The 24,319-nt window shown below is 37.0% G+C and overlaps 1 protein-coding gene and 1 non-coding gene across 4 annotated transcripts in view; both read right to left on the reverse strand.

The window, feature by feature from the left end:
• The window catches only part of B3GLCT (beta 3-glucosyltransferase), a 58,185-nt gene that overhangs the window by 13,217 nt on the left and 20,649 nt on the right, over window positions 1-24,319 (reverse strand). For all 3 annotated transcript variants that reach the window (XM_014966131.1, XM_014966130.1, XM_014966132.1), the window contains 5 exons: window positions 13,847-13,923; window positions 11,340-11,451; window positions 6,891-7,027; window positions 4,829-4,892; window positions 146-277 (listed from right to left, as the gene is read on the reverse strand). In XM_014966131.1, the coding sequence (XP_014821617.1) occupies window positions 146-277; window positions 4,829-4,892; window positions 6,891-7,027; window positions 11,340-11,451; window positions 13,847-13,923 (522 nt within the window). The remainder of the gene's footprint in view (window positions 1-145; window positions 278-4,828; window positions 4,893-6,890; window positions 7,028-11,339; window positions 11,452-13,846; window positions 13,924-24,319) is intronic.
• Window positions 6,213-6,285, reverse strand: TRNAV-AAC. Its single transcript has one exon. It is a non-coding gene; the product is annotated as a tRNA-Val (tRNA).

Consider the following 24,319-nt stretch of genomic DNA (forward strand, 5'->3'; position numbering starts at 1 on the left):
TCCAAAAATAGATAAATGCCACTTTTTTTTTTAACTTGTTGAAAAATACTTTCTTAAGGTTTGAGATTTTTAAAGTCAAGTATTATGCATTTTAGGAAAAGTTTTACCATTACTAAGCAAATGGTACTTAAAATATGGTACTTACACAAAGTGGCAGAAAATTACTGAATGTTGTTGCACAATGATCAACCGTATTCGAGGTCACATCATCTGTGCAGAACTCAGGCACTGGAGTAAGATGTGGTCCTTCTCCTTTCTGCCAAATATACAGGGCAATCTATCAAAACAGAAAACATTTATATCAGTAATGAAACTGTATAAAAATTCTCAGGACATATAAAGAAATCATATTACAGGACAAACTTTACAGGAAAATTGAAAAATACGGGATGCTGTACAAGATTTGTCCCTTAGCTGATTAATTAGCTGCATACCTTACTTCTGGCTTGCCTTTATAGAGCCAACGTAATTTTTTGCTATGAAAGAAATTCTGTAGATAGACAAGTTTTAAAATTTGTTTCACAGAATCACAATTATTTTCATATATTTAAGCATATCAAAACAACTTCAACTTTTTTAAGAAGCGGCAGAGTGAATATTTACACCTTTTAAAGTAAACAAAAATCCTTATTGTGCTGCTCTTCTTAAATTATTTTGATAATGTGGAATACCTAGGCCTATATGGCAGTTTTCAGCTTTTCAAAATACACTCATTCTCTGGTGACAATTTAAAATGCTCGAAATCAGTAATTAAACTCTAAGAAACTGTAAAATACAATGAAGGATAATGTAGTAGATATGCTATCCTATAGTAGATTCTTGTCCTTTTTAAATGCAAAAACAAAATAAAAAAATAGCCAGCCAAAATTTACAGAGAAAAGGAAGCAAACCAGTGATGTATGAAGAGAAGAAAACCACCCTTTTGTATTTACATTCAATTCCTAATAAAAATCATAATATTCCAATCTGTACTTCACGACACGTCAAGAACACTTAGACCTGCCCAACATTTCTATTGCAATACTTGTTACTGCTTATAACTTTGCCAGATTAAGCATTCAGGCAGGAGAGTTCTACGCTGGGTACTTACTTCAGACCATTAAAAAAATTAACTTCATTTCATATAAAAATCTTCAGAAACCTGTGAGAACAAAATGAAGTTCTCAAAAATCTAAAAGGCAGTAAATACCATCTCAGTAACTATGTGGATCCAGAGATTCCCAGCTGCACTGCCATACACTCCCGATTCGGAATGCTTGGTCTCTCTTGAGGATAGGCCAAAGACGTGAAAGTACCTTTGGACAAGAGCTGTTTGAACGTAACTTCAAGATGTAGGAGATCTGGGTTCTAGGTCTGCTTCTGCCTAACTCGGTCAGAAGTTAAAGTTACAGCTTCTAGTTCCTGTTTCCCATGTTATTTACACATATTCCTGCTGAATGGAAAACAAACTAAATGCTTCACTGGAATATGGGACCAGACCCAGCAGACACCAAAGGCCATGAAGATGATTCTCCTTTTCACTGTTTTATGCCTAATTCGGAACTGTTAGCTTCAGGCAAATAATGTGATCATTAAGCTACTATTAAAAGGGCATAATACTTCCTTCTCCCCAGTGCTAAGGAAGACCTCAGCGCAGACCAAGAGCATTAAGTATGGTCAGGACAAGCCCAAGTCATCAGACTCATTTAGGTCTCAACATCCTCAGAAGATCCCATCTACCTGCACTCAGCCATTTTTGGAATTTAGATGGAATAAAATAGAAGTGCCAGTTTGGTACAGGCCCTGTTAGGACTGGGGGCAGGCTTGAGAATACAATCACATTTTTGAAACTGAAGCTTCCAGATTTGAAATACTTTTGATAGGGTACAGTCACATACTAGAACACAATTAACTGATGATTTTCTAGCAAGTTGCTGATTGTAATTGGGCTGTCATAGCTACACGTGTACTTTTAGACCACATCAATTGCAAAGTAAAAATATTTCGTTTGATTGCACTGAAAAGAGTTTAAATTACTGTATTCTTTCTTGTAATTAAGCAGATGCAGACTGGGAGCTTTGAGTACAAACATGGTCCCTGTTGCTTCTCAGCTGATAGTGACTTGCTAAACCCCTGTAACCCAGCTGCAGGTTCTTTCAATACAACAAGTTTTCTAGTTTGCAAGTTCTAATTTCTCTTAGCCTCACCATCTTTTGAAAAGACAGATGATCTTAGCATTACAGATGAGTTCAACAAAATACTGGAGGGAAAGGCCACTCTATAGGGAGGAAAATGCATAAGCATGAGTGGCGGTTTAGATAAATACTGTTGATGGCACTTGGAGTAGAGAAGTATGGAAACAGCACGTAACACACACACGCTCGTGGTAAGGAGCGGCCAATAATCACATATACATCTCCAAGGTTATCTTCTTGCCTTGTCACCACATTCATATTCTTGTGGCCATATTTGATGTCACCATATTCATATTCAAGTAGTTCCTGACCCTGCATTGCAGCGCGAAGACTATGTAACAGCAAGGGAAGGGATTTCTAACGAGCTTACAGTACATTTTAAGATTGTATTAGTTCAGAATTCAGCTAGTTAGAGTTAATGTCTATCACATGAACCAACAAAAAAGAAATGCTCCTGCAGCACAAAGAATATTTAACAATTGTAACTCAACATGAATTATTTATGAAAGTTCATAATATGCTAAGATTTCCCACTGAAAAATGAGACCTCCAATTGAAAGCCTTAGAATGGTGTGAAGCTGCCATATTTCAGATGGGAGGTTAGAGTGCCATTTAAGGTTCTAAAACAATATGACAAACCATTCCGAAAACAATGGTAATGGAGTCACAATAAAAAGACAAAAGATATTCTTAGTCTTAGCCCTAGTTTAATACTAATGTTAGACATACAAAAAATCCATTATTCACTTCCACTTTTGAATATTCATCAGGCAATATGCTATATATTGTGCAGTTACAAAAAGTCTAAAAAACAATCTACAGCTAAGAAGCAGCATGAAAAAAATCCTTTACCATATTCGCAAGACAGGCCTTCCAGATGGAAAGTGATACAAATATTATGGATATAAGAAATAGGAACTTGGAAATTAATAGGGTGAAAAAAAACTGATGCAGAGCACAATAAAATACCAAGGACTAGAGGCACATGCTATTAGGACCCTATGAAACTAAAACATTTCTTAAAACATTTATCATCCTTCATAAATTTAAACATTACATACAATCATTAAAGATCACAGATTATATCCTTTGATTTGTTGTCAATCTTGATTCACATAATAACGACGTAGAGATAAAAATGATTTAAGGAGCAGAAGATGGTGATTTATAAAATAAATGAGGGGGAATGGAGCTGCCTCTAGGGAGACACGAGACTCTGCAGAAAGAATAACTGCCAGGGCTGCAGTAGGTTATCAATGGTAATAAATTTGAAATGAAACATATGCAAAGAACTGCTAACAGAGTAAGAAGTGCATGGAAGTAATTTCGCCAGTCGAGTGATCAATTGTTTTTCATTAAACAATCTGTGGCACATAAAAGAAATGTCTGATAATGACTTTTTTTTTTTTTTTAAATGACATTATGTTTAAAGGCCTTGTCAGTACTGAGGTAGACTAGAATATTGGGAATATATGAATGACTTTGAGGTAGCTTACAAAAAGAAGATTAACAGTGTGAAGCCCAAGGTCTTGCATTTAGAAAAATTAACAAGAAGAAAGAAACAGCTTGTTGGCTTGTTTCATGCAGCAAAATGAAAGCTGAGAGGGGTCCAATTGCTTTTGAGAAATACACCAGTCAGGGAGGGGAAACTATGCCAAAGAATAGTGTTGGCACAAAACCAAATTCATTTAAATATGCTACCAACTTATACTCTGTAAATATGCTGTAGATTTATGTTGGAAATAGGGAGGTTTATAACCATTACGGAACAAAGACCTGAAACAGCAGCAGTAGTTTTAAGTAAGGCGTGGGTTTGTTTTTTTCCAGGCCAGAACCACAATTTACAGCAGTGGTTTTTAGGAGTTATAGGAGTGACTTTTAAGAGTTTTAAAAAATTAAAACAAATTCAACATCACTCATAATTTCAGGCCAAAATCAGCAAGCTTATTCCAGATTCATCCTCCCCTTCCACTCTGGTTCAGGAGTTCATTTTGGTGACAGTACAAAACCCTGAGCTGCACAAACAGTTTGAAGGCAGGAAAAAAAAAAAAAAAACTTCAGAAAAAGTAGCACTGATATTCTTTCGGATCTCCCCACTCCTTTCTTCTCATGTTCCTTCTAGTCAACTCACTTATTCTCTGAAAGACCTAGTGGCTACATTTCAAAACTGTTGCAAACCAGCGACAAAAAATATTTTCTTGACTTCTGTGCTGCAAGTTGCAGAGTTGGTTGTTCACACAAGCCTTAAGTTCCTCAGAATATTTAATCCAAACTCCCATTATTATTTAGCTCTTAGAGGCTGATTTAGAAAGTGAGGGAGGCCAGCTAGTATCTGAGACACTATTCATATCAGCTTATGCTTCATGAATTGGAAGCATCTCTCTTTCCTTATAGTGCAAGCTGTAGAAGATCCCTTACTGTAGAAAACCACATACGTATTGCTATATGAATGCAATTTTATTAATAAATCCTTCTATGCTTGAAATATAGTTTTAAAGTATTACAATACTAAAGGAATGGAAATAAATTAAACATGCAATTGCAGTCAAATCGTTTAACAGGTTTTTCTTAGATGTTGCTATTTCCATTATCATTCATCACCCCTGACACATATAGATTTGATATTAATTTTTTTTCAACACATCACTGCTTACCTCGTGCTTTAAATCTATTGTAAAGTCTGACTTCAGTGGTTCACTTTTCAACTTCTTTGCAAGCCTATACAATCAAAGATGAAGAAATTTACTCAGAAAGGAACTTATTTAAAAAAAAAAAAAAATCAATCACTTGTGTATGCAGCAAAGCGTGGCTGATATTATTGACCATCTTATAAATGGGGAGTGAAAAAAAAAATATAAAAAAAATCACACTTCTGTATTTATTGCCCCAAGAAGAAACTTGCATTTCTTTTTCATATCAATTGTTTTTTCACCTGAGCAAAGTGTGATGATGTTAATATTAGTTTTCAGCACACAAATTTTGATATGTTCTTCCTGCCCAAGAAGAAAGTTCTCATCTGGAATAGATGGAGAATCTGGCATGACATTTTTAACAGATTAAAAGTTGCAGTGTGTTTGAAGCTGAATATTGATCAGCATCTCAAATAATATTCTCTTTCTGTGCATTCCAAAGCACAGTATTTAGACACCTTCAATTTACGAAAACATCAATCCTTGCATCAGCAAGATGCATTCAATTTCTGAAATCTATGAACTTTTCAAATCTCATTTAAAAGCTAAGCACCTAATCTGAAATAAACATCTAGGTTGTCTCTATAGCATGAGAAATACTTCTAGAGGGTAATGAAGTCACTCTAAGATCCAGGAACAAAACTGCCGCCTGGGGGGGAATAAATTTTTAAAATGACAAAAGATGGTATTCAACTAGTTGAACAACTAGTACTGGACAACTGTTAACTAGCTGACATGACACTAACTTTTAGATTGGCAGAGTAAAGCAAAATTAATCACATGCACAGCAACAATCACAGAATCTTCTAGGTTACCTTAAAGATCATCTTGTCCAACCGTCAACCTAACTTTGACAAAAATAGACACTCGCACAACAAACAAAAAGCAACACCATCACTACACCATACCTCCCAGCACTACATCAACCCGTCTTTTGAACACCTCCAGGGATGGTGCCTCAACCACCTCCCTGGGCAGCCCATTCCAATGTCTGATAACCCTTTCAGTGAAAAATTTTTTCCCAATATCCAGCCTGAACCTCCCCTGGCGTAACTTGAGGCCGTTTACTCTCATCCTGCCGCCTGTGACTTGGGAGAAGAGACCGACCCCCATCTCTCTAGACCCTCCTTTCAGGTAGTTGTAGAGAGCAATAAGGTCTATTAATTATTATTATTATTATTAAGGTCTCAGCCTCCTCTTCTCCAGGCTCAATAACCCCAGCTCCCTCAGCTTCTCCTCATAAGACTTGTGCTCCAGACCCCTCACCATCTTTGTTGCCCTTCTCTGGACCCGCTCCAGCACCTCAATGTCTTTATGGTAGGGAGCCCGAAACTGGACACAAAAGTGGTGTTTCCGCCCGGTTTCGAACCGGGGACCTTTCGCGTGTTAGGCGAACGTGATAACCACTACACTACGGAAACTCCCAGAAGCCTATTTCTGTACCCTCACGTAATAACGAATTCTTAAGTGTTTAATTATAATAATTATGCTTGCAATGTGTAGAATAAGGAAGAAAGGGAATTTTATTGAAGGACTATTTTCTGGGTAAGTTTATAGCAGGGGCACAAGCCTGTGTAGGCACGCCCAGAGCCAGCTGCACATCACTGCGCCCGGCTGAATGCCTTGCTGTGTGCCTTGGGTTCTCAAACTAAATCAGATTTACAGCTGTCGCAGGGATGCAGACAATACAGGTGGCAGCAGCAAAATCTCAGTGAAGGCGCTGAAGCCAAATCCATGAGAGTCCAGACTGCACTGGCTGAGGACATCCCAAGCTGTCTGCCCCAGCTAAGCTGCAATCAGTGGCTTCAATTCAAAGACAGCTAAAAATTAAAAGTTGACTTTGCGTATCTACATGATCTGTAATAAGACCTTCAACTGTACTGCAGGGAACACCTTCATCTATTACAGTAATCCATACGAAATCATAATTCACTAAGGTAATATTTATTAGCATCTAGAAAAATTGCATAAATTAAACATTAATTACTATCAACAAAGAAAAAGTGATTAGAAATTCAATTCTTACTTGTTAACAAGTGGAATGCTAAGTGCCCAACCAGCAGCAAAATCTGGAAATTTAAAGACTGTAGGATTTTCAGCAAAGGCATAATGGTGAATTATTGTAGATTCTTCATCATGTAATGCTTTACCTAAAAACCACTCCTGTAAAGGAATATAGGAAACAATTTTGTTCATCTACAGCATCCTTTTAGTGAAGATGTCGACTGCATTCATGCTGAATAAAGCAAACCTGAAAACAAAAACAAGGGAAGCGTATTGTTCATAATAATCCAGACAAAAATTGTACTTGGTAAGAAATGAAACTAAAGGCAGTTCTCCAAATTCAAATATACACTGTAATTTCAACTGCAGCATAGGCTCTGGATTCCACCTGCTCAATGAGCACCAAATCCCAGAATCATAGAAGGGCTGAGGCTGGAAGGGACCTCTTGAGATCATCTAGTCCAATCCCCCTGCTCAAGCAGAGTCAGCCAGAGCAGGATGCCCAGGGCTCTGTCCAGTCACATTTTGAATACACCCCACAACCTCTCTGGGAAACCTGTTTTGGTGTTTGACCACCCAATCCGACTACTGACTAGACAAGACACACAAAAAGCATTGGATTCGGGAATTTGATATGTATCCATTTTGAATTTCCATCTGTCTAGACTCTTTTACACTAGGGAATTTAGAAATAAAAGACACTTTAAATACCTTGATCTTCAAAACAGTTAAATGAAGACGGTCCCATTTGTAAAGTAAAAAATTAACTACTACTATTATTATTAGAGTTTTTAATAACTGTGTTTAAGGATTTACTACTGAGTCCACTGCGTCTGAAAATAATTAACTGACCTAAATACTACTTCTTTAACATTACTGTCAGTGGTCTAATCTTTCTCTTTAGAATGGATATAAAACAAGTATACCCCCAAATTTTTGCAGAATAAGGACTCTGGTGAAGGGAAAAAAGAATATATGTGTGATATATATATAAAATTAAAAAAAAAAACCAAACCATACATAAACTCCTTTTCAGGCCTGTAAGCACAAACGATGAATCAGAATTCTGAATCACCTTAATGGTTATATTAAATCTTTAATGTGTGAAGTTCTTCGCGTTTTGACTGTAACTCAGGCTTTTTTTTTTTTTTCCTGGCAATTTACAAGTTCATAACTAAAACAGATTCAAAGTTAGGGGAACTGTTTTTTCAAAAAAGATTCTCTTTCTCCATTCTCTCCGACATAGTTGCTTTCCCCCCTCCTTTAAAGGGGCAACTATCAGTGACAGTGAAAAATTCCTTTGAGGCATTAGCACAGTTCACACACTTCACATGAGCTAAATAAATAATTTACACAGAATTCCAGACAAAAGGGAAAATATTCAAGCAAAAGTTTTGTAGAAACAGCTGGTCAAAAAAACCCAACCCAGTCTAATCCCAAGAGGATCTTGCTTCTCCATAGCCATCTTTCTAACTCGAAGCAGATGTTGCTATACAGACTGAGCAAAATTTTATAGCTCCCCAGAGTCAACGAGGAGGCACGGGTGAGATTTGGTCAGAGTACGGCAGTCAGCAAACAGCAGCAGAGAGGTCTGCATGCACCTGGAGACACCTCCAGCCAAAACCAACTGGCCAAGCCTGGCAGGAGTATGGAAATGTGGCTGCCCCCATAGGACATTCAGCCTGGCAACCTCCTGGCTTCCAGCCAGGACTCAACCTGGCTGCCCAGAAGGCAATAAAAGAACAATCCCCTGGAGCTACCAGGGATGCTTGGCTTGCTGCACACACCAAGACAAAGCTACGGGGTGCTGCCTGCTTCAAGAATCCCACCTCTGCACGGATGGCCAGGACTCACACAAGCAACCATGAGCCAAAGATACAGGATGCCACCTCTGCCAGGAACCAGATTAAAAAAGAAAAAAAATATTGGGAGGTAGAAGAAAATGGGCAAACATACTAATTTTTATGCACAAAAGATAATTGCTTTAAAAGAATCAAAATAATTCTTTAGAAACATTGCTGCACACCATTTTTAAACTCTCTTAGGGCCTCCAAGGCTTCAAAATGTTCATAACACAAGCACACCGTTCTGTTTCAGAAATAGTTAATACATAGTAATATTTTAATATGACAGACAGACAATATTTATCTGGACCTCCACTTTATTATGCTACTGAGTGAAGAAAAAAAAAAAATCCTTACTTAGCCTAATTGTGCATGCTAATTTTTAAACCAAAACAATCTATGGATTAAAAAAACCCAACCAATCTTACTTTCCTTTCTCTATAAAACATGGAAAATTAAACCCATACATATACCATCCTCAGGCTGTCACATATTATTATTCCTGGCAATATTAAGCCACAAATCACAGTGAAGGCATTCCAGGTTACAGCAAATACTCCCTAAGCTAATTTAGTCATAACATTGTTTATTTACTACACTGATATGTAGGACAAGTCAATCTGTGCAGGCTGGCTTTACGAGGTGTTAAATTAGTTATATGCAAAGGAACTTAAAAAGTAACTTAAGGAATTATGGTAATCAAATTGCATATAGGCAAAAATGTGGATTAAAAAGAAGGAATGTGATTTATTGCATTATGGATAACTACCATCCACAGGATCAGTTAATATATTGTGCTTCAAAAATGGCAAAAATTACCCACCTTTAGTAAGAGCGCTCCAAAGTACATAGAAGACATTAACAGCTGAAGGAACGTGATGCAACAAAACTCAGTATCAGACCTCAGGGAGGGCAGAGGTGACTTTACCTAATTTGCTAATCAAGTTGGTTCTACCCACTTACGTATCCGCTTACTCACAAATACCAAGACAAATGCACCAAATTCATCCATGTCAAACTTGTGTCTGACACATTCTCACTGTGTCTTACTGCAGCACCTTATGAGTTCTTCTGATTCTCAAAGACAAACTATTCTTTAGGCAGATCTTTTATACCCTTTAGGTATCAACAGCTACTAAGTCATCGCTGCCCACCAGCTGGTTTTACTCATCCTGGGTATCTCTAGGGCTGTCACTCAGTATTACACTCATATCAGTCTCAATAATTCTGTTACTAATCTCTATATATCCAGATTGAAAAGCTGCTCATCAACTATTCACATGCCCCTTGTAGACCTTTTATTGTGATTAATGTATACCAGATTTTTATTATGCAGACTGCTGACATTTCAAAATTAATAATGAATGAGCTCATTCTGGTCTAACTCATCTTAAATTTTTGACTGATGGACTACTACTCTATATAAAGGAATCAATTATGAACTGTTAACTAAGATGACAATTACTATGTACAAAAGCAAAGCATATTATTTTCCTTTTAATGCAGGTTGGAACATAATTTCTTATTGTAATAGAATTTACTTGTAATGCAAAGGAGAAATTAAAACTGGCGTAAGGGCAGCATCTAGAAAAAACTGTTTCTGCTTCTATTCTGAGAACATCCATTAGGAGCGTTTCTGAAACAGAAATAAATGGCTATTCCAAAGGTCTGAATGTATTCAGTCAGCCATTTTGAAGACAGAGTGTTTAAAAACGTAAGATCTCTGAATTATTATTATTACTACCATGGCAGGAAAGAACCATGAGAAAATACGACAAGGCCATGTGTCTACAAAAGAAGTAAATATGCTAAAGTGAGACCTGAAGCAGAGTTCAACACTCAGTCAAGGTAACAATAAAGAGGCAAAACATATTTTGCACAGGAGATTTTTGGCTTCTCTTATTCCAAGCAAAGGACGGACATCAAGCTGATTTTTTTTCTGAATGTTCAGAATTCTAAACATTAACAGCTTTCTTGTCAGCTGCATAGCCAAATTTACTTTGTTCCTTGGTGACTGCATTTTTCTTTTGTTCTGCAAGTCTTTTGGTGGTGTTTCTTTTCCAGCAGGTAAAGAAAACTGTCTTATTATCAAGGCAGTTCAGAAACAGAATGCAAATAAAACACCCTACTATATTAGATCAGAGGTAGTTAGTCAAATTAACGTCAGTCATTCTGTCTGATGATAATCAGAACTGATGACAGACAGGAAAATGGGGGCGAGGGGACCACACAGCAGACTATATCCATCTTTTACTGATGCTACATCATTTTCAGGCTATCCACAGAAGGAATCTTTTTTCTGCTGAATTTTAACAGTTCTTCAACAGCTAGACAGGCACTCATACTCTGCTTCATGTTAAATACCTTGCTCGCTCTCAGCCTCAGCAACAGAAATCTATCCCCTATTTTAAGCTTATAGCTCCAAACATCTTTTCCAATGTTTGGAGTTATAAGCCCTCCAGGTAGTGCTATAAAGTTAAATTCTGGACCGCAGAAACTGTTCCGTAACTAGAAATCCTAAATTTCTGTATTAATAATTTTTTGCTTAAAATGATTCCACATGCTTCTTCTGAAAACCTATTCAAGCACATTCAAAGGAAAGTTAAATATCTACATTTTTACTTCACCTTAGACCCATCAAATCTTCCAAGTGTTTCTAGCAGCTTTACAACGTGTACTCTTGTATCTTCTTCACAGAAGAAAATCCATGAGGAGTTCCTACCATAGGTAACAGAGAAGCTAACAAAAGAAATTAACATTTTACTAATAAACTGGCTTATGAACAGAATGAGAGATTCAACCCACACTCCCCAATTATAAGTACTTTGTAATCAATTACTCATTTACACAGAAATAGAAACTTTTACTAGCAACTTAGAATTACATATCAAAGGACTACAGTGAACAGATAAAGACATGGCCTCTGCTGCTATCTATTTATATAGCACCTGTTATTCCAGAAAGAAAAGAAATGAATAGAGATATATAAAAAATGTGCACTCAGAAATGCCTAAGGTACTACAGACATAATCACCTATGAATTTAGAAGTTTACAGATAGCGGTTAAGGTTACCTTCCCCCGCTGTACCTTAACTTTCTTCCAAGGAGCCCCACTGCTGGGCATCTAACACCATTCCAACAATCACGAAGGGGCCTAATGATAGGTTTTCTCACAGCTGGTTGACACTGATCATAATCATCATTCGCAACTTAAAAACTCTATTAGCTTTCTCAGTGCAGTGAAACTACACAGACTGAAGGGACTCCCCTGCCTTCCTCAAAAGAAAAATCTCAGAGCAGGATTCCTGACCCCTTCAGAAAATTCGCATTCCTTATCTCTCTACTTCTCCCAGCTTAATTCTTCCACTACTTAACAAAACAAAGCCTTATTAATGCATGACAACCTAATGGAAAAAAAGCCAGTCTTTACTTTTCCAGCTTCCTTTGCATAGCTTTTACATTGACTTAATTGACTTAATCTGAGGAGACGGAGGAGAAAATTAGCACCTATAAACATCATAGATTTCTTCCTCTACAGCGTTGTCTACTGATAAAATTAGCAATGAAAATAAAGTGCAGTGATATAAGTGAGCAAAAAACAAGTAAAAAAGAGTGACATGATCATTTATGTCTTAGGGAACGGTATTTGCCTAAAAAATCCAAACAAAAACCAAACAAAAACCCCCCAACCAAAACCCCAAACCCACTCTCTGAGAAATACTTCTGCTAGAACATGTGATACCTGCATCTGCAGGTCTGTAGGTTACATGCTAGATGCACCAGATGGCTGCCAGGTGCTAAACTAGTTCAGCCTTTTTAAATCTGGGACAAACTATCTTCCTATAGAGCTACCTTTCCTCTGTGTCTTGCAATGGCATTTGATTATTCACTGCTTTCTGCTTATGATCCTTAATCTGCTGAACTGTAATACCCAGAAAAACTCAGAATTCATTCATCCTTTTAGTTCACAAAAGTGTATACTTTTTGCCTACACAACACTAAAATCTGGGCAACTCTTTGCCATTCAGGCATTCAGCCTGTAAATCCTGTCACCAAGACATAAATAATTCAGAAGAGGAACCACAAGGTCACTGAAACAGGAGGTAAGAAGAAAAACCAAAAATGACGTAATCTCACAGTTTTTCCATTTACTTTAATTCTTTACTTTTAATTCTTTTCACAGTTTACATATATCTCAAAGATAGCTACTTATACAAGCACTCTTTTCACATTCCTATACACAGAGAAAGCAAAGGAAAGCAGAAGAGAGGAAACCATCCTGTCCGGCAACCAGTCTGATGCAAAAACGCCAAACCAAAAAACCAACCTTTTGAGTAACTCTAATAAATTATGTTAACTAAATTAAACCTCAAGAGGCTGCAGAACCTCTGGCACCAGTTTCAAATGCAAGTTTTAGGCAAAGGATAGCCTGCAGTACTGTGGAGCTTTAGGACCTTTTGAAACAGGAATCATTGCTTCCTAACAGTTTGCAACATACTACAGGGTAAATCCTGCATGTCTTCCTTGGAGCCAGGATAAGCTCAGAAGAATAAGCTAAGAAGAAAAGACATTTGAGACTACCTGTCATCTGACCATATTAAGATGAAACCTGGCCATACAAGCTTCTAAAAAGATGTCAAAACACTTACTTTTTCACTGCAGAGGTGTACCACCTCTTAGAAACACTATAAGAAATGAAAGATAGAAACTCCCCAAAGGTATTATGTATTTTAAAAAAAGATTTATCCACTTCATTCAGTCAAGTAATCCGAATGGTCAAAAGTTCTGAAATATCTCACACTGTAGACTGTGAGAAGTGGGGACCAAATAGGAAAATACACGTTTTAAAATGGTATTTCTTTTGACTAGCTTACTTCCTTAATGATTTTAAAACCCACAACGATTTGAAGAAGGTAGCTGCTCAGTTACATTATATTATTGTTGTTCTTTTATGGCTTTCTCTGATTTAATGAAATTTAACATTAATTGCTTTGGAAAACTAAAAAGGAAGAGTAAGAAAGTTAAAAGATAAGGTTGCAAGTCTCATTCAAAAATTTTTGCTTCTGAAAAAAAAGAGGTCTGAGTAATTAATATTTATATGCTTCTTAAAATAACTAGCATTCATTACACTTACTCTCTCATTAACGGTAATACCGTCCATGCACCTTCATGCCCATCCATCTGATGAATAAGCAGAACCGTAGGCAATTCCTTTAAGAAAAAGAAAAATATTCCCATTAAACTTGAATTTTATGCACTTTCTTCCCCTAAATGCCTACTAATCTTAAAAAAAATAATTAGTCTGGAACAACTACTTAGCTCTTCATTGTTTTCTACTGGCAAGTAGCTCTGCAGAATAGATGACTTAGGATGGTACAAAACAAGGTGACCTGCAATTTAGGGAAAGTGCTTCTTTCAAATCATAATTTCTTAATTCTGTATTAGATGTAAAGCTAATACACCTAAAGTGAAATGCTTTGTATAGGCTCCACGTAATCAATTAAGCAACATATCACACTCATTTCTTTATCATATCATAAAATCCCATACTGTAAAGACAGTCTTTTATGTAGAGTATTATGCAAAGGCTTCCATTGACAACCACGTTACACAATGCTTATGTGAAAGTTGTAACACTCTTTAAGTTCAGCTTTGACCTCTGACATTAACATAATAAAACCCCATGGGTTTATGCAAAAATCAAAATGAGGAATTAGGATTTTTTCTTACTGAAAAATCAAAAGAAGTTTCCTACAAAGCAAAATCTTTCTATAAATTTCTTTGCTCTTTTATTATTTGAAATCTCTTTGGTGTGGCAGATGCAGATGTCCAGCAGACAAGCAATCATTCTGGGGAAGTTCCCAAGAAAACACCCTTTAAACATGGCCCTCTGACAAGCCAAACTGCATAACATATTCATTAGTTCATAGATGTAAAAAGTGGGAGATATATATATATATGTATCTCCCATAATATATAGAATCATAGAATTGTCTAGGTTGGAAGGGACCTTTAAGATCATCGAGTCCAACCATCAACCTCACTCTGATAAAAACCCATCACTAAACCATGTCTCTAAGCACTACGTCTATCTGTCTTTTGAATACCTCCAGGGATGGTGCCTCAACCACTTCCCTGGGCAGCCCATTCCAATGCTTAATAACACTTTCAGTGTACAAATTTTTCCTAATATCCAATCTGAACCTCCCCTGGTGCAACTTGAGGCCATTTCCTCTTGTCCTATCACCTGTGACTCCATTGATTAACCACCTATTCATTTACAAGTACAATTCTCTATTGCAGCATCATTAGGGTCTCAACCACCTCACATATCTCTAAACCATTTGGGTTAGGTAACTGCACTAGGAATGAAGCAAAAATCTTCCTGCCAGAAAAGCCTGTGTATATAGACGCGTATGTGCCTACTGGGAACACACTCACAGCCCCGCTACTGGCAGGACCTGGGGACAAGGAGCTGCAGCAGATTTGGCAGCTCCTGGGACAAACCATCTTGGCTTCTCAAGGGCCTAATTCCTTTCCACTTACACCATGCATATGCCAAACATTTTTGTTCGATGAACGCGTCTCATGAATATAAGCCAATTCCATTAACATCAAATTTACATTTAAACACAAAAATAATTTATTCTCTAAGAAAAGCTGTAAGACAAAGTTCACACTGCTTGCTGACTCTGTCAAGCTTACTTTAAATCCTTTTTAAAGGCAATTAAGCCCAGTACCTAGAAATACATAACACCTCCAAACTTCATACTCTAAAGAAAACATTTTTACCACTCTGAAGAACTGTGTCTCTTGGGAGTGCATCAACCCTATCAAAACATAACAATCTGCTGGTTTTAAAAATACTTATGCTGTTGTGAATGACACAAATTGGAAAGAAACAATGCCAAAGCTCTGATTTGGAAATTCACCTCCATCCAAAACATCAGCGGTTCTGATTTATGGTTCTAGTTCAAGCCAATCTATCAAATATGTTTGAGTTTATTGCAAAACCAAAGAAATGTAGAGGTTTTAAGTGGAAGTGGCAAATCTTAGTAACAGTATGATCAACATCTAGCATTTCACTAAGTGTAACCACTTCATGGTAAAACCATACAAATATGTTTGTTTATGGGATTGCAGATAGGAAGATAAAAGGGAAAAGCTCTGGCTTTACAGGAACATTTGTTTTTACAAGCATACCAACCCTGCAGTTGTGCTAGTATTTGTATGTGGCCATGTATTTCATGTACAATAGGAGCCAGACAGACATAGTAGTTAATAACAAATTATTCAGTGTCTACATCACAATAAAGGCTGAAATTGTATTAATTTCAGATACAAACAACATTTTCCCATGGAAAAGGTATGAAGTAAATGACAGCTAGGTAGCTGTACCATATACTCAGGTACCTCCTCTTTAACAAAAAAACCCCCAAGTCTTTTCCTTTATGCAGATCAAAGGATTGATGATAAAGAAAAAGGACTCTTTTTTGAGTTAATCTCATACTTTTGCAAGGCATCTTTCCTTTTAGACATCCTCGTAAGCCTGCTCTCTTTCTCTACCCAACTCCCTCTAAAACGTGAAAATACGTATCTTCCATATACCTTTCCTTCCACTCATCTCTAACAATGCATCAATTCTGATTTCATGAAGGAGATGCTTAAAAAACACTGTGCAGGTTAAATGGCCTCTTCCAAAAAATACAGGAGGATGTCTCTTGCTTTTCCTTTCTCATTTTAGGTATTTTCACTCTGAACGTAGTGGAACTGGTCTGACCTATACATTTTATTTGTTCTACTTTCAGCACAAAGAACAAAAGGCCAAAAGTACCTTATGCCAGCTTTGGGGGGCAAAAAGGGCATGTGCAGGTTTGCTCATCGAGGGATGGCTAGATAGTTAAGACAGTGATAAGTACCTCACACTCTGTCTGTATCTCATAAAACTCTCCTACAAATGCATCCATACCCTTTACTGTATTCCCTGGTTATTTTACCTTGTAACTATTGTTTCCAAAGTTACAAAGCCCATATACCATATGTAAAGTGTGAAAGCATAAGTCAAATTTAATCTAAATAAAATAATTTAATCACTTATGAAGACCAAAAAAACTACCCTACCCACTTTCACGATTGAGCTGACTTTAAAAGGGCAAAACCAAAAAAACAGAATCACTTGTGGTCTGAGATATAGTATAAGACATTTTTATCCCAAATAGCACCTACTATACCAGCACAGAGAGCATTAATACCTGCCACAGATTACAATTGCGAGCTCTTCACAAACAGAAAACCCAAGTGTGAATAAAGCGGTTAGATCCACATCTTCAAACCAATTCAAAAGACATTGGCACAGCCTCATATGTACCTTTAAAGCAGTTCGTATTATTTATACAAGTTGAAGTGCAAAGATGCTAGCACACGCTCATTTTCACAGCAAATCATCAACAGAGCCAAAATCAAACTCTGGTTCTTTAATCTAAACATTAAAGGTCCTCTTTCATTAACACCTGAAAAACCTTGGGGGAATAGCATATCCAATGAGGAAAAAGATCACTCAGAATAAAAGAATTCTTAAGAAATAATGAAGAGAATCGCTAACCTGAAACAAGTATCTGAAATCTTTCTGTACTACATGCAATTTCGTATTAATCTACCAAAACCTGTATGAGAAATGCACAATTTCTAGAAAACAAAACAGTGCAGTGAAAAAACAAAGAAAAGGGCTAAGACTTCATAGACTGCAAGGGCAAAATGGAGCTCTGTAAGCACCCAGAATGGAAGAGATCATCCCCAGCTAAAATGGGATTTCCAGAGCCACAGCAAGGTCAAAACCTCTAAGACCCCCAGCAGACCTGCGCTTGCTATGCTTTCCTGCAGAACAGAGTCCACTGAATTTCATGTAATCATAACTAAACCTTGCCCTAAGTGTACGGCTTACTGGCAACTTGATTTTTAGAACATAATTCAACCTGGATGTTGCTCACCACTATTCATTATATGCCCTATGTGACACAATATTCTAAGTACAACATATAAACAGATACAGAACTGCAATGAAATGCAAAACATGACGGTAATATATTTATTGTGGTATTACTGAATCACCTGATCAGACCAATTAGCAAACTTATAACACGTTATAGAAAAATACAGTAGTGTATATGAATCTGCTCTTATTGAGTCCACTATAATGGCATCTGGAGGTGTCTTGCATATATCTCTGTGCTTTGTAAGTTTAATAAATTGCCTCATGAAACTCATAATCGAGGGACAAGAAGAGGAATCCTAAACAATGCTGCTGAATTGCACAGTTCCAGAACTAGAAATGCTTTCCTAGTTTTTGCTCTACAAGCACTCAACAACATTTTCCCATCTCTCTTATGTTCTTTTCAGAAATTAATCCTAAAATCCCATTCAGGGCTAGCCTTCCTACCCTCTTTGCAGCCCTCTTTGGAAGGTTAAATAAGCCAAGCTCTTTCCATCCTCCATTATAGAATCACAGAATGGTTTGGTCTGGAAGGGACTTTTAAAGGTCATCTAGTCCAACCCCCCTGCCATGGGCAGGGACATCTTCAACAAGATCAGGTTGCTCACAGCCCTGTCCAACCTGTCCTTGAATGTTTCCATGGATGGGGCACCTACTACCTCTCTGGGCAACCTGTTCCAGTGCCTCACCACCATGGTAAAAAAATGTCTTCCATATACTTAGTCTGAATCTATCCTCTTTGAGTTAAAAACCATCACCCCTTGTCCTGCCACAACAGACCCTACTAAGAAGTCTGTCCCCATCTTTCTTATAAGCCCCCTTTAAGTATTGAAAGGCCACAATAAGGTTTTTTTTAAAAGCATGTTGCTAACAAAGCATAATATCCAATAAATAGACGTTTTGTCTTTTGCTCCTTAGGAAGCCTAAAGTAATGAAGTAAAATCTACTATTTTCTGGTAGAGAAAAATCTCTACTTCTGTTCTACTCTCAGATGCCTGGTTATCACTTTAAAGAAGAACTGAGTCTTTGTAATATATTATGTGCAGTTTCTAAGGGTTCAGTGAAAGGCCACAGCAGTAGCCTGCATTAATAAATCAAGATGCTGTGTGTAAGTCTGTCGTCAAAGGATCTTACCATTAAAGAAAAGATAGAAGCGCTTACCCAATCATATGGAAGTAATAACTGCAACTCAAGAAAGTGATTTGAAGTGTTCCTGACTAAGATCTTATCTTCAGATGAGGGGGAAAAAAGGAGAGTTTTAATGAGGAGGAAGTAATTTTATTCCTTTTTCCTACTGTACTTTATACTGAAATCCTCAGAACACAACTTAGCTGTGAGAAAATATACTTGAATGCATAACCAAAGCACTGACTCCCGAGTGCTCGCACGCTAGATCCAACAACTCACTGCCTGGGAAAACAGCCACAGCAAGTTTCTGTGACTGAAGGGACTTTTTAGGCAGTTAGCTAGAATATTAATCCGTATGCAATAAACTACTTCATTATCAAAAAGAAAGCTTTCTACTACCAATATATTTCTGTCTCAAAAACCTGTAATTATTGATGTAACTTTTTCATGTGGGAAAGGTTCTGGTAGCCACGGATACTGTTATTTTACTGGGTTGTTCTTCAACAACAATCAGAGTAAATTGCATATTGCAATGTTGCCAATTGCTAGCATGCTGCCCAGAGCTCCCACAATTAGAAAAATCAAAGGTCCAGTAAGGTTTTTGTGATCCAGAAATAATTCGCTTGTGGTCAGTAGTAATCACTGTTAATTTGCTTTACATCATGTTGAAGTGACACCACAAGATTTTCCTCAACTGCTAGTACAAACAATTGTCCTGCAGCAAACCGAAAAACAGCCATACACAGAATCTGTAAGCATGCCTATGTTTTCCACGATCAGGAACAGAAAATGTGTCGACATCAATACAACTGCCTTCAATCTTATAGATGAAAACCTGAATAAATCTTAATTCAGATGACCAGGACGTAAGAAGACTCAAGAAACTGTTAAATTTAAAAAAATAAAATAAAATTCAAAATTTATGTCTATCAACAAATGAGTATTGCCTCCCCAGTTAGTCAAAAACCATAAAAATACTTCTAATTTCATCTACTTTAATCTAGACTGGACTACACGTCTCAGAGATCAAATGAAGCCTGGAGTGTTCGATTAGTGCTTGCTGATAGAGTCGTCAAGTCCTGACTTTTCAAACTGAGCAACATAAAAACCTAATTCCATTCCTGCAATTACTGAGATGTGAACAACATTCAGAGGTATTGATCCATTTCTAAATTATTAACATAAATCTTAATACCTAGGGGAAAAAAAAGACACGTTTACTAAATAAAGTTTAAACCTTATTGCAAGACTGAGACCTACACTAAAAGCAGCTCCTACAGCTTCCTAACACTGCCTCATATATTCAAAGTTAGGCCATTTTTGAGCATTTTTCCCCACTCACTGCACTGTCTTGCATCACAGAGTGCACAAATTGTATTTCTTTGGGATGAAACCAAACTAGAAGATGTGCTGCAACTCCTAGTGGACCCCAGAGAATCAAATCAGAACTAGTCCAAAGTAAAACCCTTTGAAATGTCATGTAACACCAGCGCCAGCTCCTCAGAAACAACTGCACTGCACTACATGTTTGCTCCTGTTGCATCAAACTACTTGCTAATGTAGAGATAGTCCAAATATTAGTCCAGCTGTGCAAGTGAATATGGCACATCTGCCATACTTTCAGTTTGCTGGGATTTAACAAAATAATAACATAATTACATGGATTTTAACTCAGCTTAATGTTTAGTTATAGAGGCTGTCTGAATTTTGAAAACTGAGACAAGTATTTTAACTTGCTATTTAAAAAGTATACCTTTGTAGGAAGAAATTTAACCAATATAAGAATTCTCACCGATTTGTTTTTCATTTTCTTTTTCCTCCCCTGGAATCCCCTATTTTCCGCCTAGATATCCCCCATCTTTCCTGTTTTGTCTTTTTGAGAGGTAATGATCATCAGCATCCCAAAGTAAGTCTTACTTTGTAACACGACAAAAAAAAAAGTGGAAAAATCTGGAAAAGATTTGAGCATTTATTATAAAAAAAGAGAGAGTGTTTATTATACAAAATGAGACAGTAGCCTAAAATGACAATAAGTAATTGCACTAAAGTGCCATTTATTTCCTTATCACTTGTGTGGATAAAAACCAGTCAGGAATACTGTCTCCACAGCTCACAGTTTGCAAGAATTCTAAATAAAAGCAATAATACAGAAGACAGACATGATATACCAGTACACACCTATTATTCATGAAAGTAAGTATTAATGGTGAGCCATAATAATTATGTTGCCAACTGATCTGAATAAGATTCTTTACTTAGAATAGCTGTTTAAGACAGATTTTTCTTTTAAGTAAAAACTCACTTTACACATTATCAGCCACAATACTAAAATCCATTCTCCGTCAGAACAAGCACATAGAACCACTTCAAACAACAGAACTAAGGTATTTATGCAATTCTATTGGTTATTTTACTATTAGCAAGTTGTCCCTTCAGAATCTATAGAGTCTCTTCTAGCATTTGATGGTCCGCAAATTCCATGTGTTGTACACACAAACGGACGACAATTTACTTCTGTCTCCTGCTTTTCTCTCCCTTTAGTCCATGGAAACAATATAAACTCACCAACCTTCAACTTTTTATTGCAATATCTACTAAAATTCTCAGTCTTACAGAAAGTTTTAAGTATTTCTATTTCTTAGTAGATTTTTATATTCACAGATAAGGCTGGAGCATCGTTCACCAACAGCAAGTTTGAGGCAGTCGTCTGCCTACAGGAAAGGTGGAGAGGGACTCTATCAGGGAGTGTAGCAATAGGACAAGGGGTAATGGTTTTAAACTGAAAGAGGGGAGATTTAGATTAGATATTAAGAAGAAATTCCTTACTGTGAGGGTGGTGAGACACTGGAACAAATTTTACAGTTTTAAGCATAAAATAGTTAATAGCTAGACACGGATTTTGCTGATGGTAAAGCCTAGCAATTGTCCAAAGGATTCTGCTACTTTTGCAGAATAAGAAGCAAAGGCATATCAGGAAGTCAGAGATCAAACCATTCAAACAAAAAGCCACGAGAACAGCTGGAGGAAAGCAGAGATAAAAGAGAATTCAGTCAAATTTGTGAAGCCCTGCAAGATGACCTTGAAGAGAAAAGATTCAAGACAACTCTGAAATACATTTTCCAAATTAAATCATACTTTTGTACACTTTTGCCGAAACGCTTTGAAAAGGTTTGATTTTCAGAACTTGGAGGCACCTCACCCTTCAACAGATCAGAGTTTAGGAGGATTTCAGAAGATGAACACACAAATATTGAGGCTCCAAAATGAGCAGCTGCATTTTAAAATGCAAATCCTGACAGAAATTAAGCTTTATGAAGACAAACTATGTATGCAACAGGAAAGAAAATGACCAAGAACATGCTGATATCAGACAATGTATGTAAGTAGAACAAGCCAAATGCACATGTTAATATAGACACGGAAGGGGAAATAAGAATTTTATACACTGAACACTTAAATGCACACACTGATTAGAGACAAGTTTTTTTATACAGCAAGCTCTACCCACACAACAGAAGTGAAATTTTATGGACAGAATTGGAAGATGTGTATAAATATGAAAGTTTAGGTTGATGTTACAAATAGAAGTCAGGCAAAACAGAAGACAAAGGAGGAGAAAAAAAAGACTGGATAAAAATGAAGGTCCAATTAAACTATATACAGGAATCTGAAAATGAGGGCAAGTCCAAAATGCTAAATTAATCCACTAATTTGTTTTCTGTCTGTTTTTTCAGGACAAAAATCAGTATGGCAATATTTAGGTGTTCATTCCCTAAATGGAAAATATTGACTAAAGGGGGATGGGGGAAATGAAAAGAACAAAGAAATCTTGTTTCCAGAATTTTCTAAATTCCAGAATTTTCATAAACCAGAGATGATCCAGGGCTTTTAGTAGTTACTGATACTATGATCTGACTCAAGCGATACAGACAGAAGAAAGCATCACAACAGGAACACGTACTGGGTGATGATACTCAGAACTTCTGGACAAGGATCTGTGTGGTTTCAGGAGGCCACCGATAAAGGCTGGAACTTCTTCGTCCCTCTCTTTCACTACAGTACCATGTTCCCTAATGAATTTTTTGAGTCCATAAGATACCCCTTGCACAGACTTCATCTCTTTGAGATGAAAGAGTGCCAGATGCTCCAGGTACCCCATCAGTGTCTTTGCCCTCACCACAGAGAAGTGCAGGACTTGTCCTCTCAGCAAGATACCGTCACACAGTTCTACTGCCACTCATGTGCCAGATTCATCATTTTGCTGTGGAAAAAGAGTCCTGCTGATCAGTAAAAGACCAGCAAGACCTGAGCCAAGAAGAGTGACACACAAGATTAATATCACAGATGGTATGACAGGATCTTCCCCAACAGCTCTGGTACAGACTGGCACCTGATCTTTGCTCTACAAAGAGAGAAAAATGATGGAAAGCTAATGGAGAAGGTATGCCAAAGAGCCTTGATTTTCCTAAATCCAGTCAACAAAACCTGTCCACTGCCCAGCAGGATAAACTCTTACATGCTAAGGAATAAACATTTTAAGAACTAAGGTGACAAGCACATTTCATGAGACTGAAGGATTTATTTGACAAGAATAAAATATATCTGTTCTAATTAAAAAAAATAGGATGATCTTGATATTATGGAAAACACTTCAATTAAATAAAATCAGTTAAACCTTGTTAAAACTTCAAGATCCAAAAATCAATCATCTGATCCGTCTCAGCTGGAAGTAGCTTCTATGGCATGGGAAACCATTAAAGGAGGGAGAGGAGGAAATGGTTTTCAGACTAGAATCTAGAATTTGAGCAAGAAATTTAGAATCTGAAGCAACAGATACATCATGGATTGCCTTCATTTATAGTATTAATTTTGAAGGGGCTCCAACAAATTAAGTCTAAATATACAGATCAGTTTAAACAATTCTGTTACAGTGAATGAGAAATCCTTACGCTAGATTTTATAGCCATAGCATTATTAACATGCATGTGAGCTTTACAGTAAGGGTAAAACACAGAACACGTCAGACTTACTCCAAGAGTAAGAACCATAGGGAAATTTTAGCTATAGAGCGTGTTATAGGTCTGGAAGAGGAACGAATGCCTGTTCATTTGTGGAATGTATCTAACAAGGAATAAAATTGGGCAACTACTACTACAGACCAAGAAAAATCCAGAAAGATTTTCAGACTGTTTCCATCATAGGCTGATAGTATTTCAAAGCCTCTTTAAAGTGAGATATACATGTCAGAATTCATCGTGGAAATAGTATCAAACAGTAACAGAGGAATATTTAAGAAGGCTTTTGGACAACAGAACTTAAGCTGGCTTCACTCCAGCATCTGAAATCAGATGTGGAAGTAGAGCTAGGAAGATCTTCAGAAAACATTAATTCACCCAGAAAGGGAATACATGTCCCACTGGAAATGAAGGAAAAAAACCCAAACAGTCTACAAATTCCCTGAAAGTAGTCTCTCGCAGATGGCTAAAACGT

Source organism: Calidris pugnax, unplaced genomic scaffold (assembly GCF_001431845.1).
Source record: "Calidris pugnax isolate Ruff unplaced genomic scaffold, ASM143184v1 scaffold20, whole genome shotgun sequence".
NCBI lineage: Eukaryota > Metazoa > Chordata > Aves > Charadriiformes > Scolopacidae > Calidris > Calidris pugnax.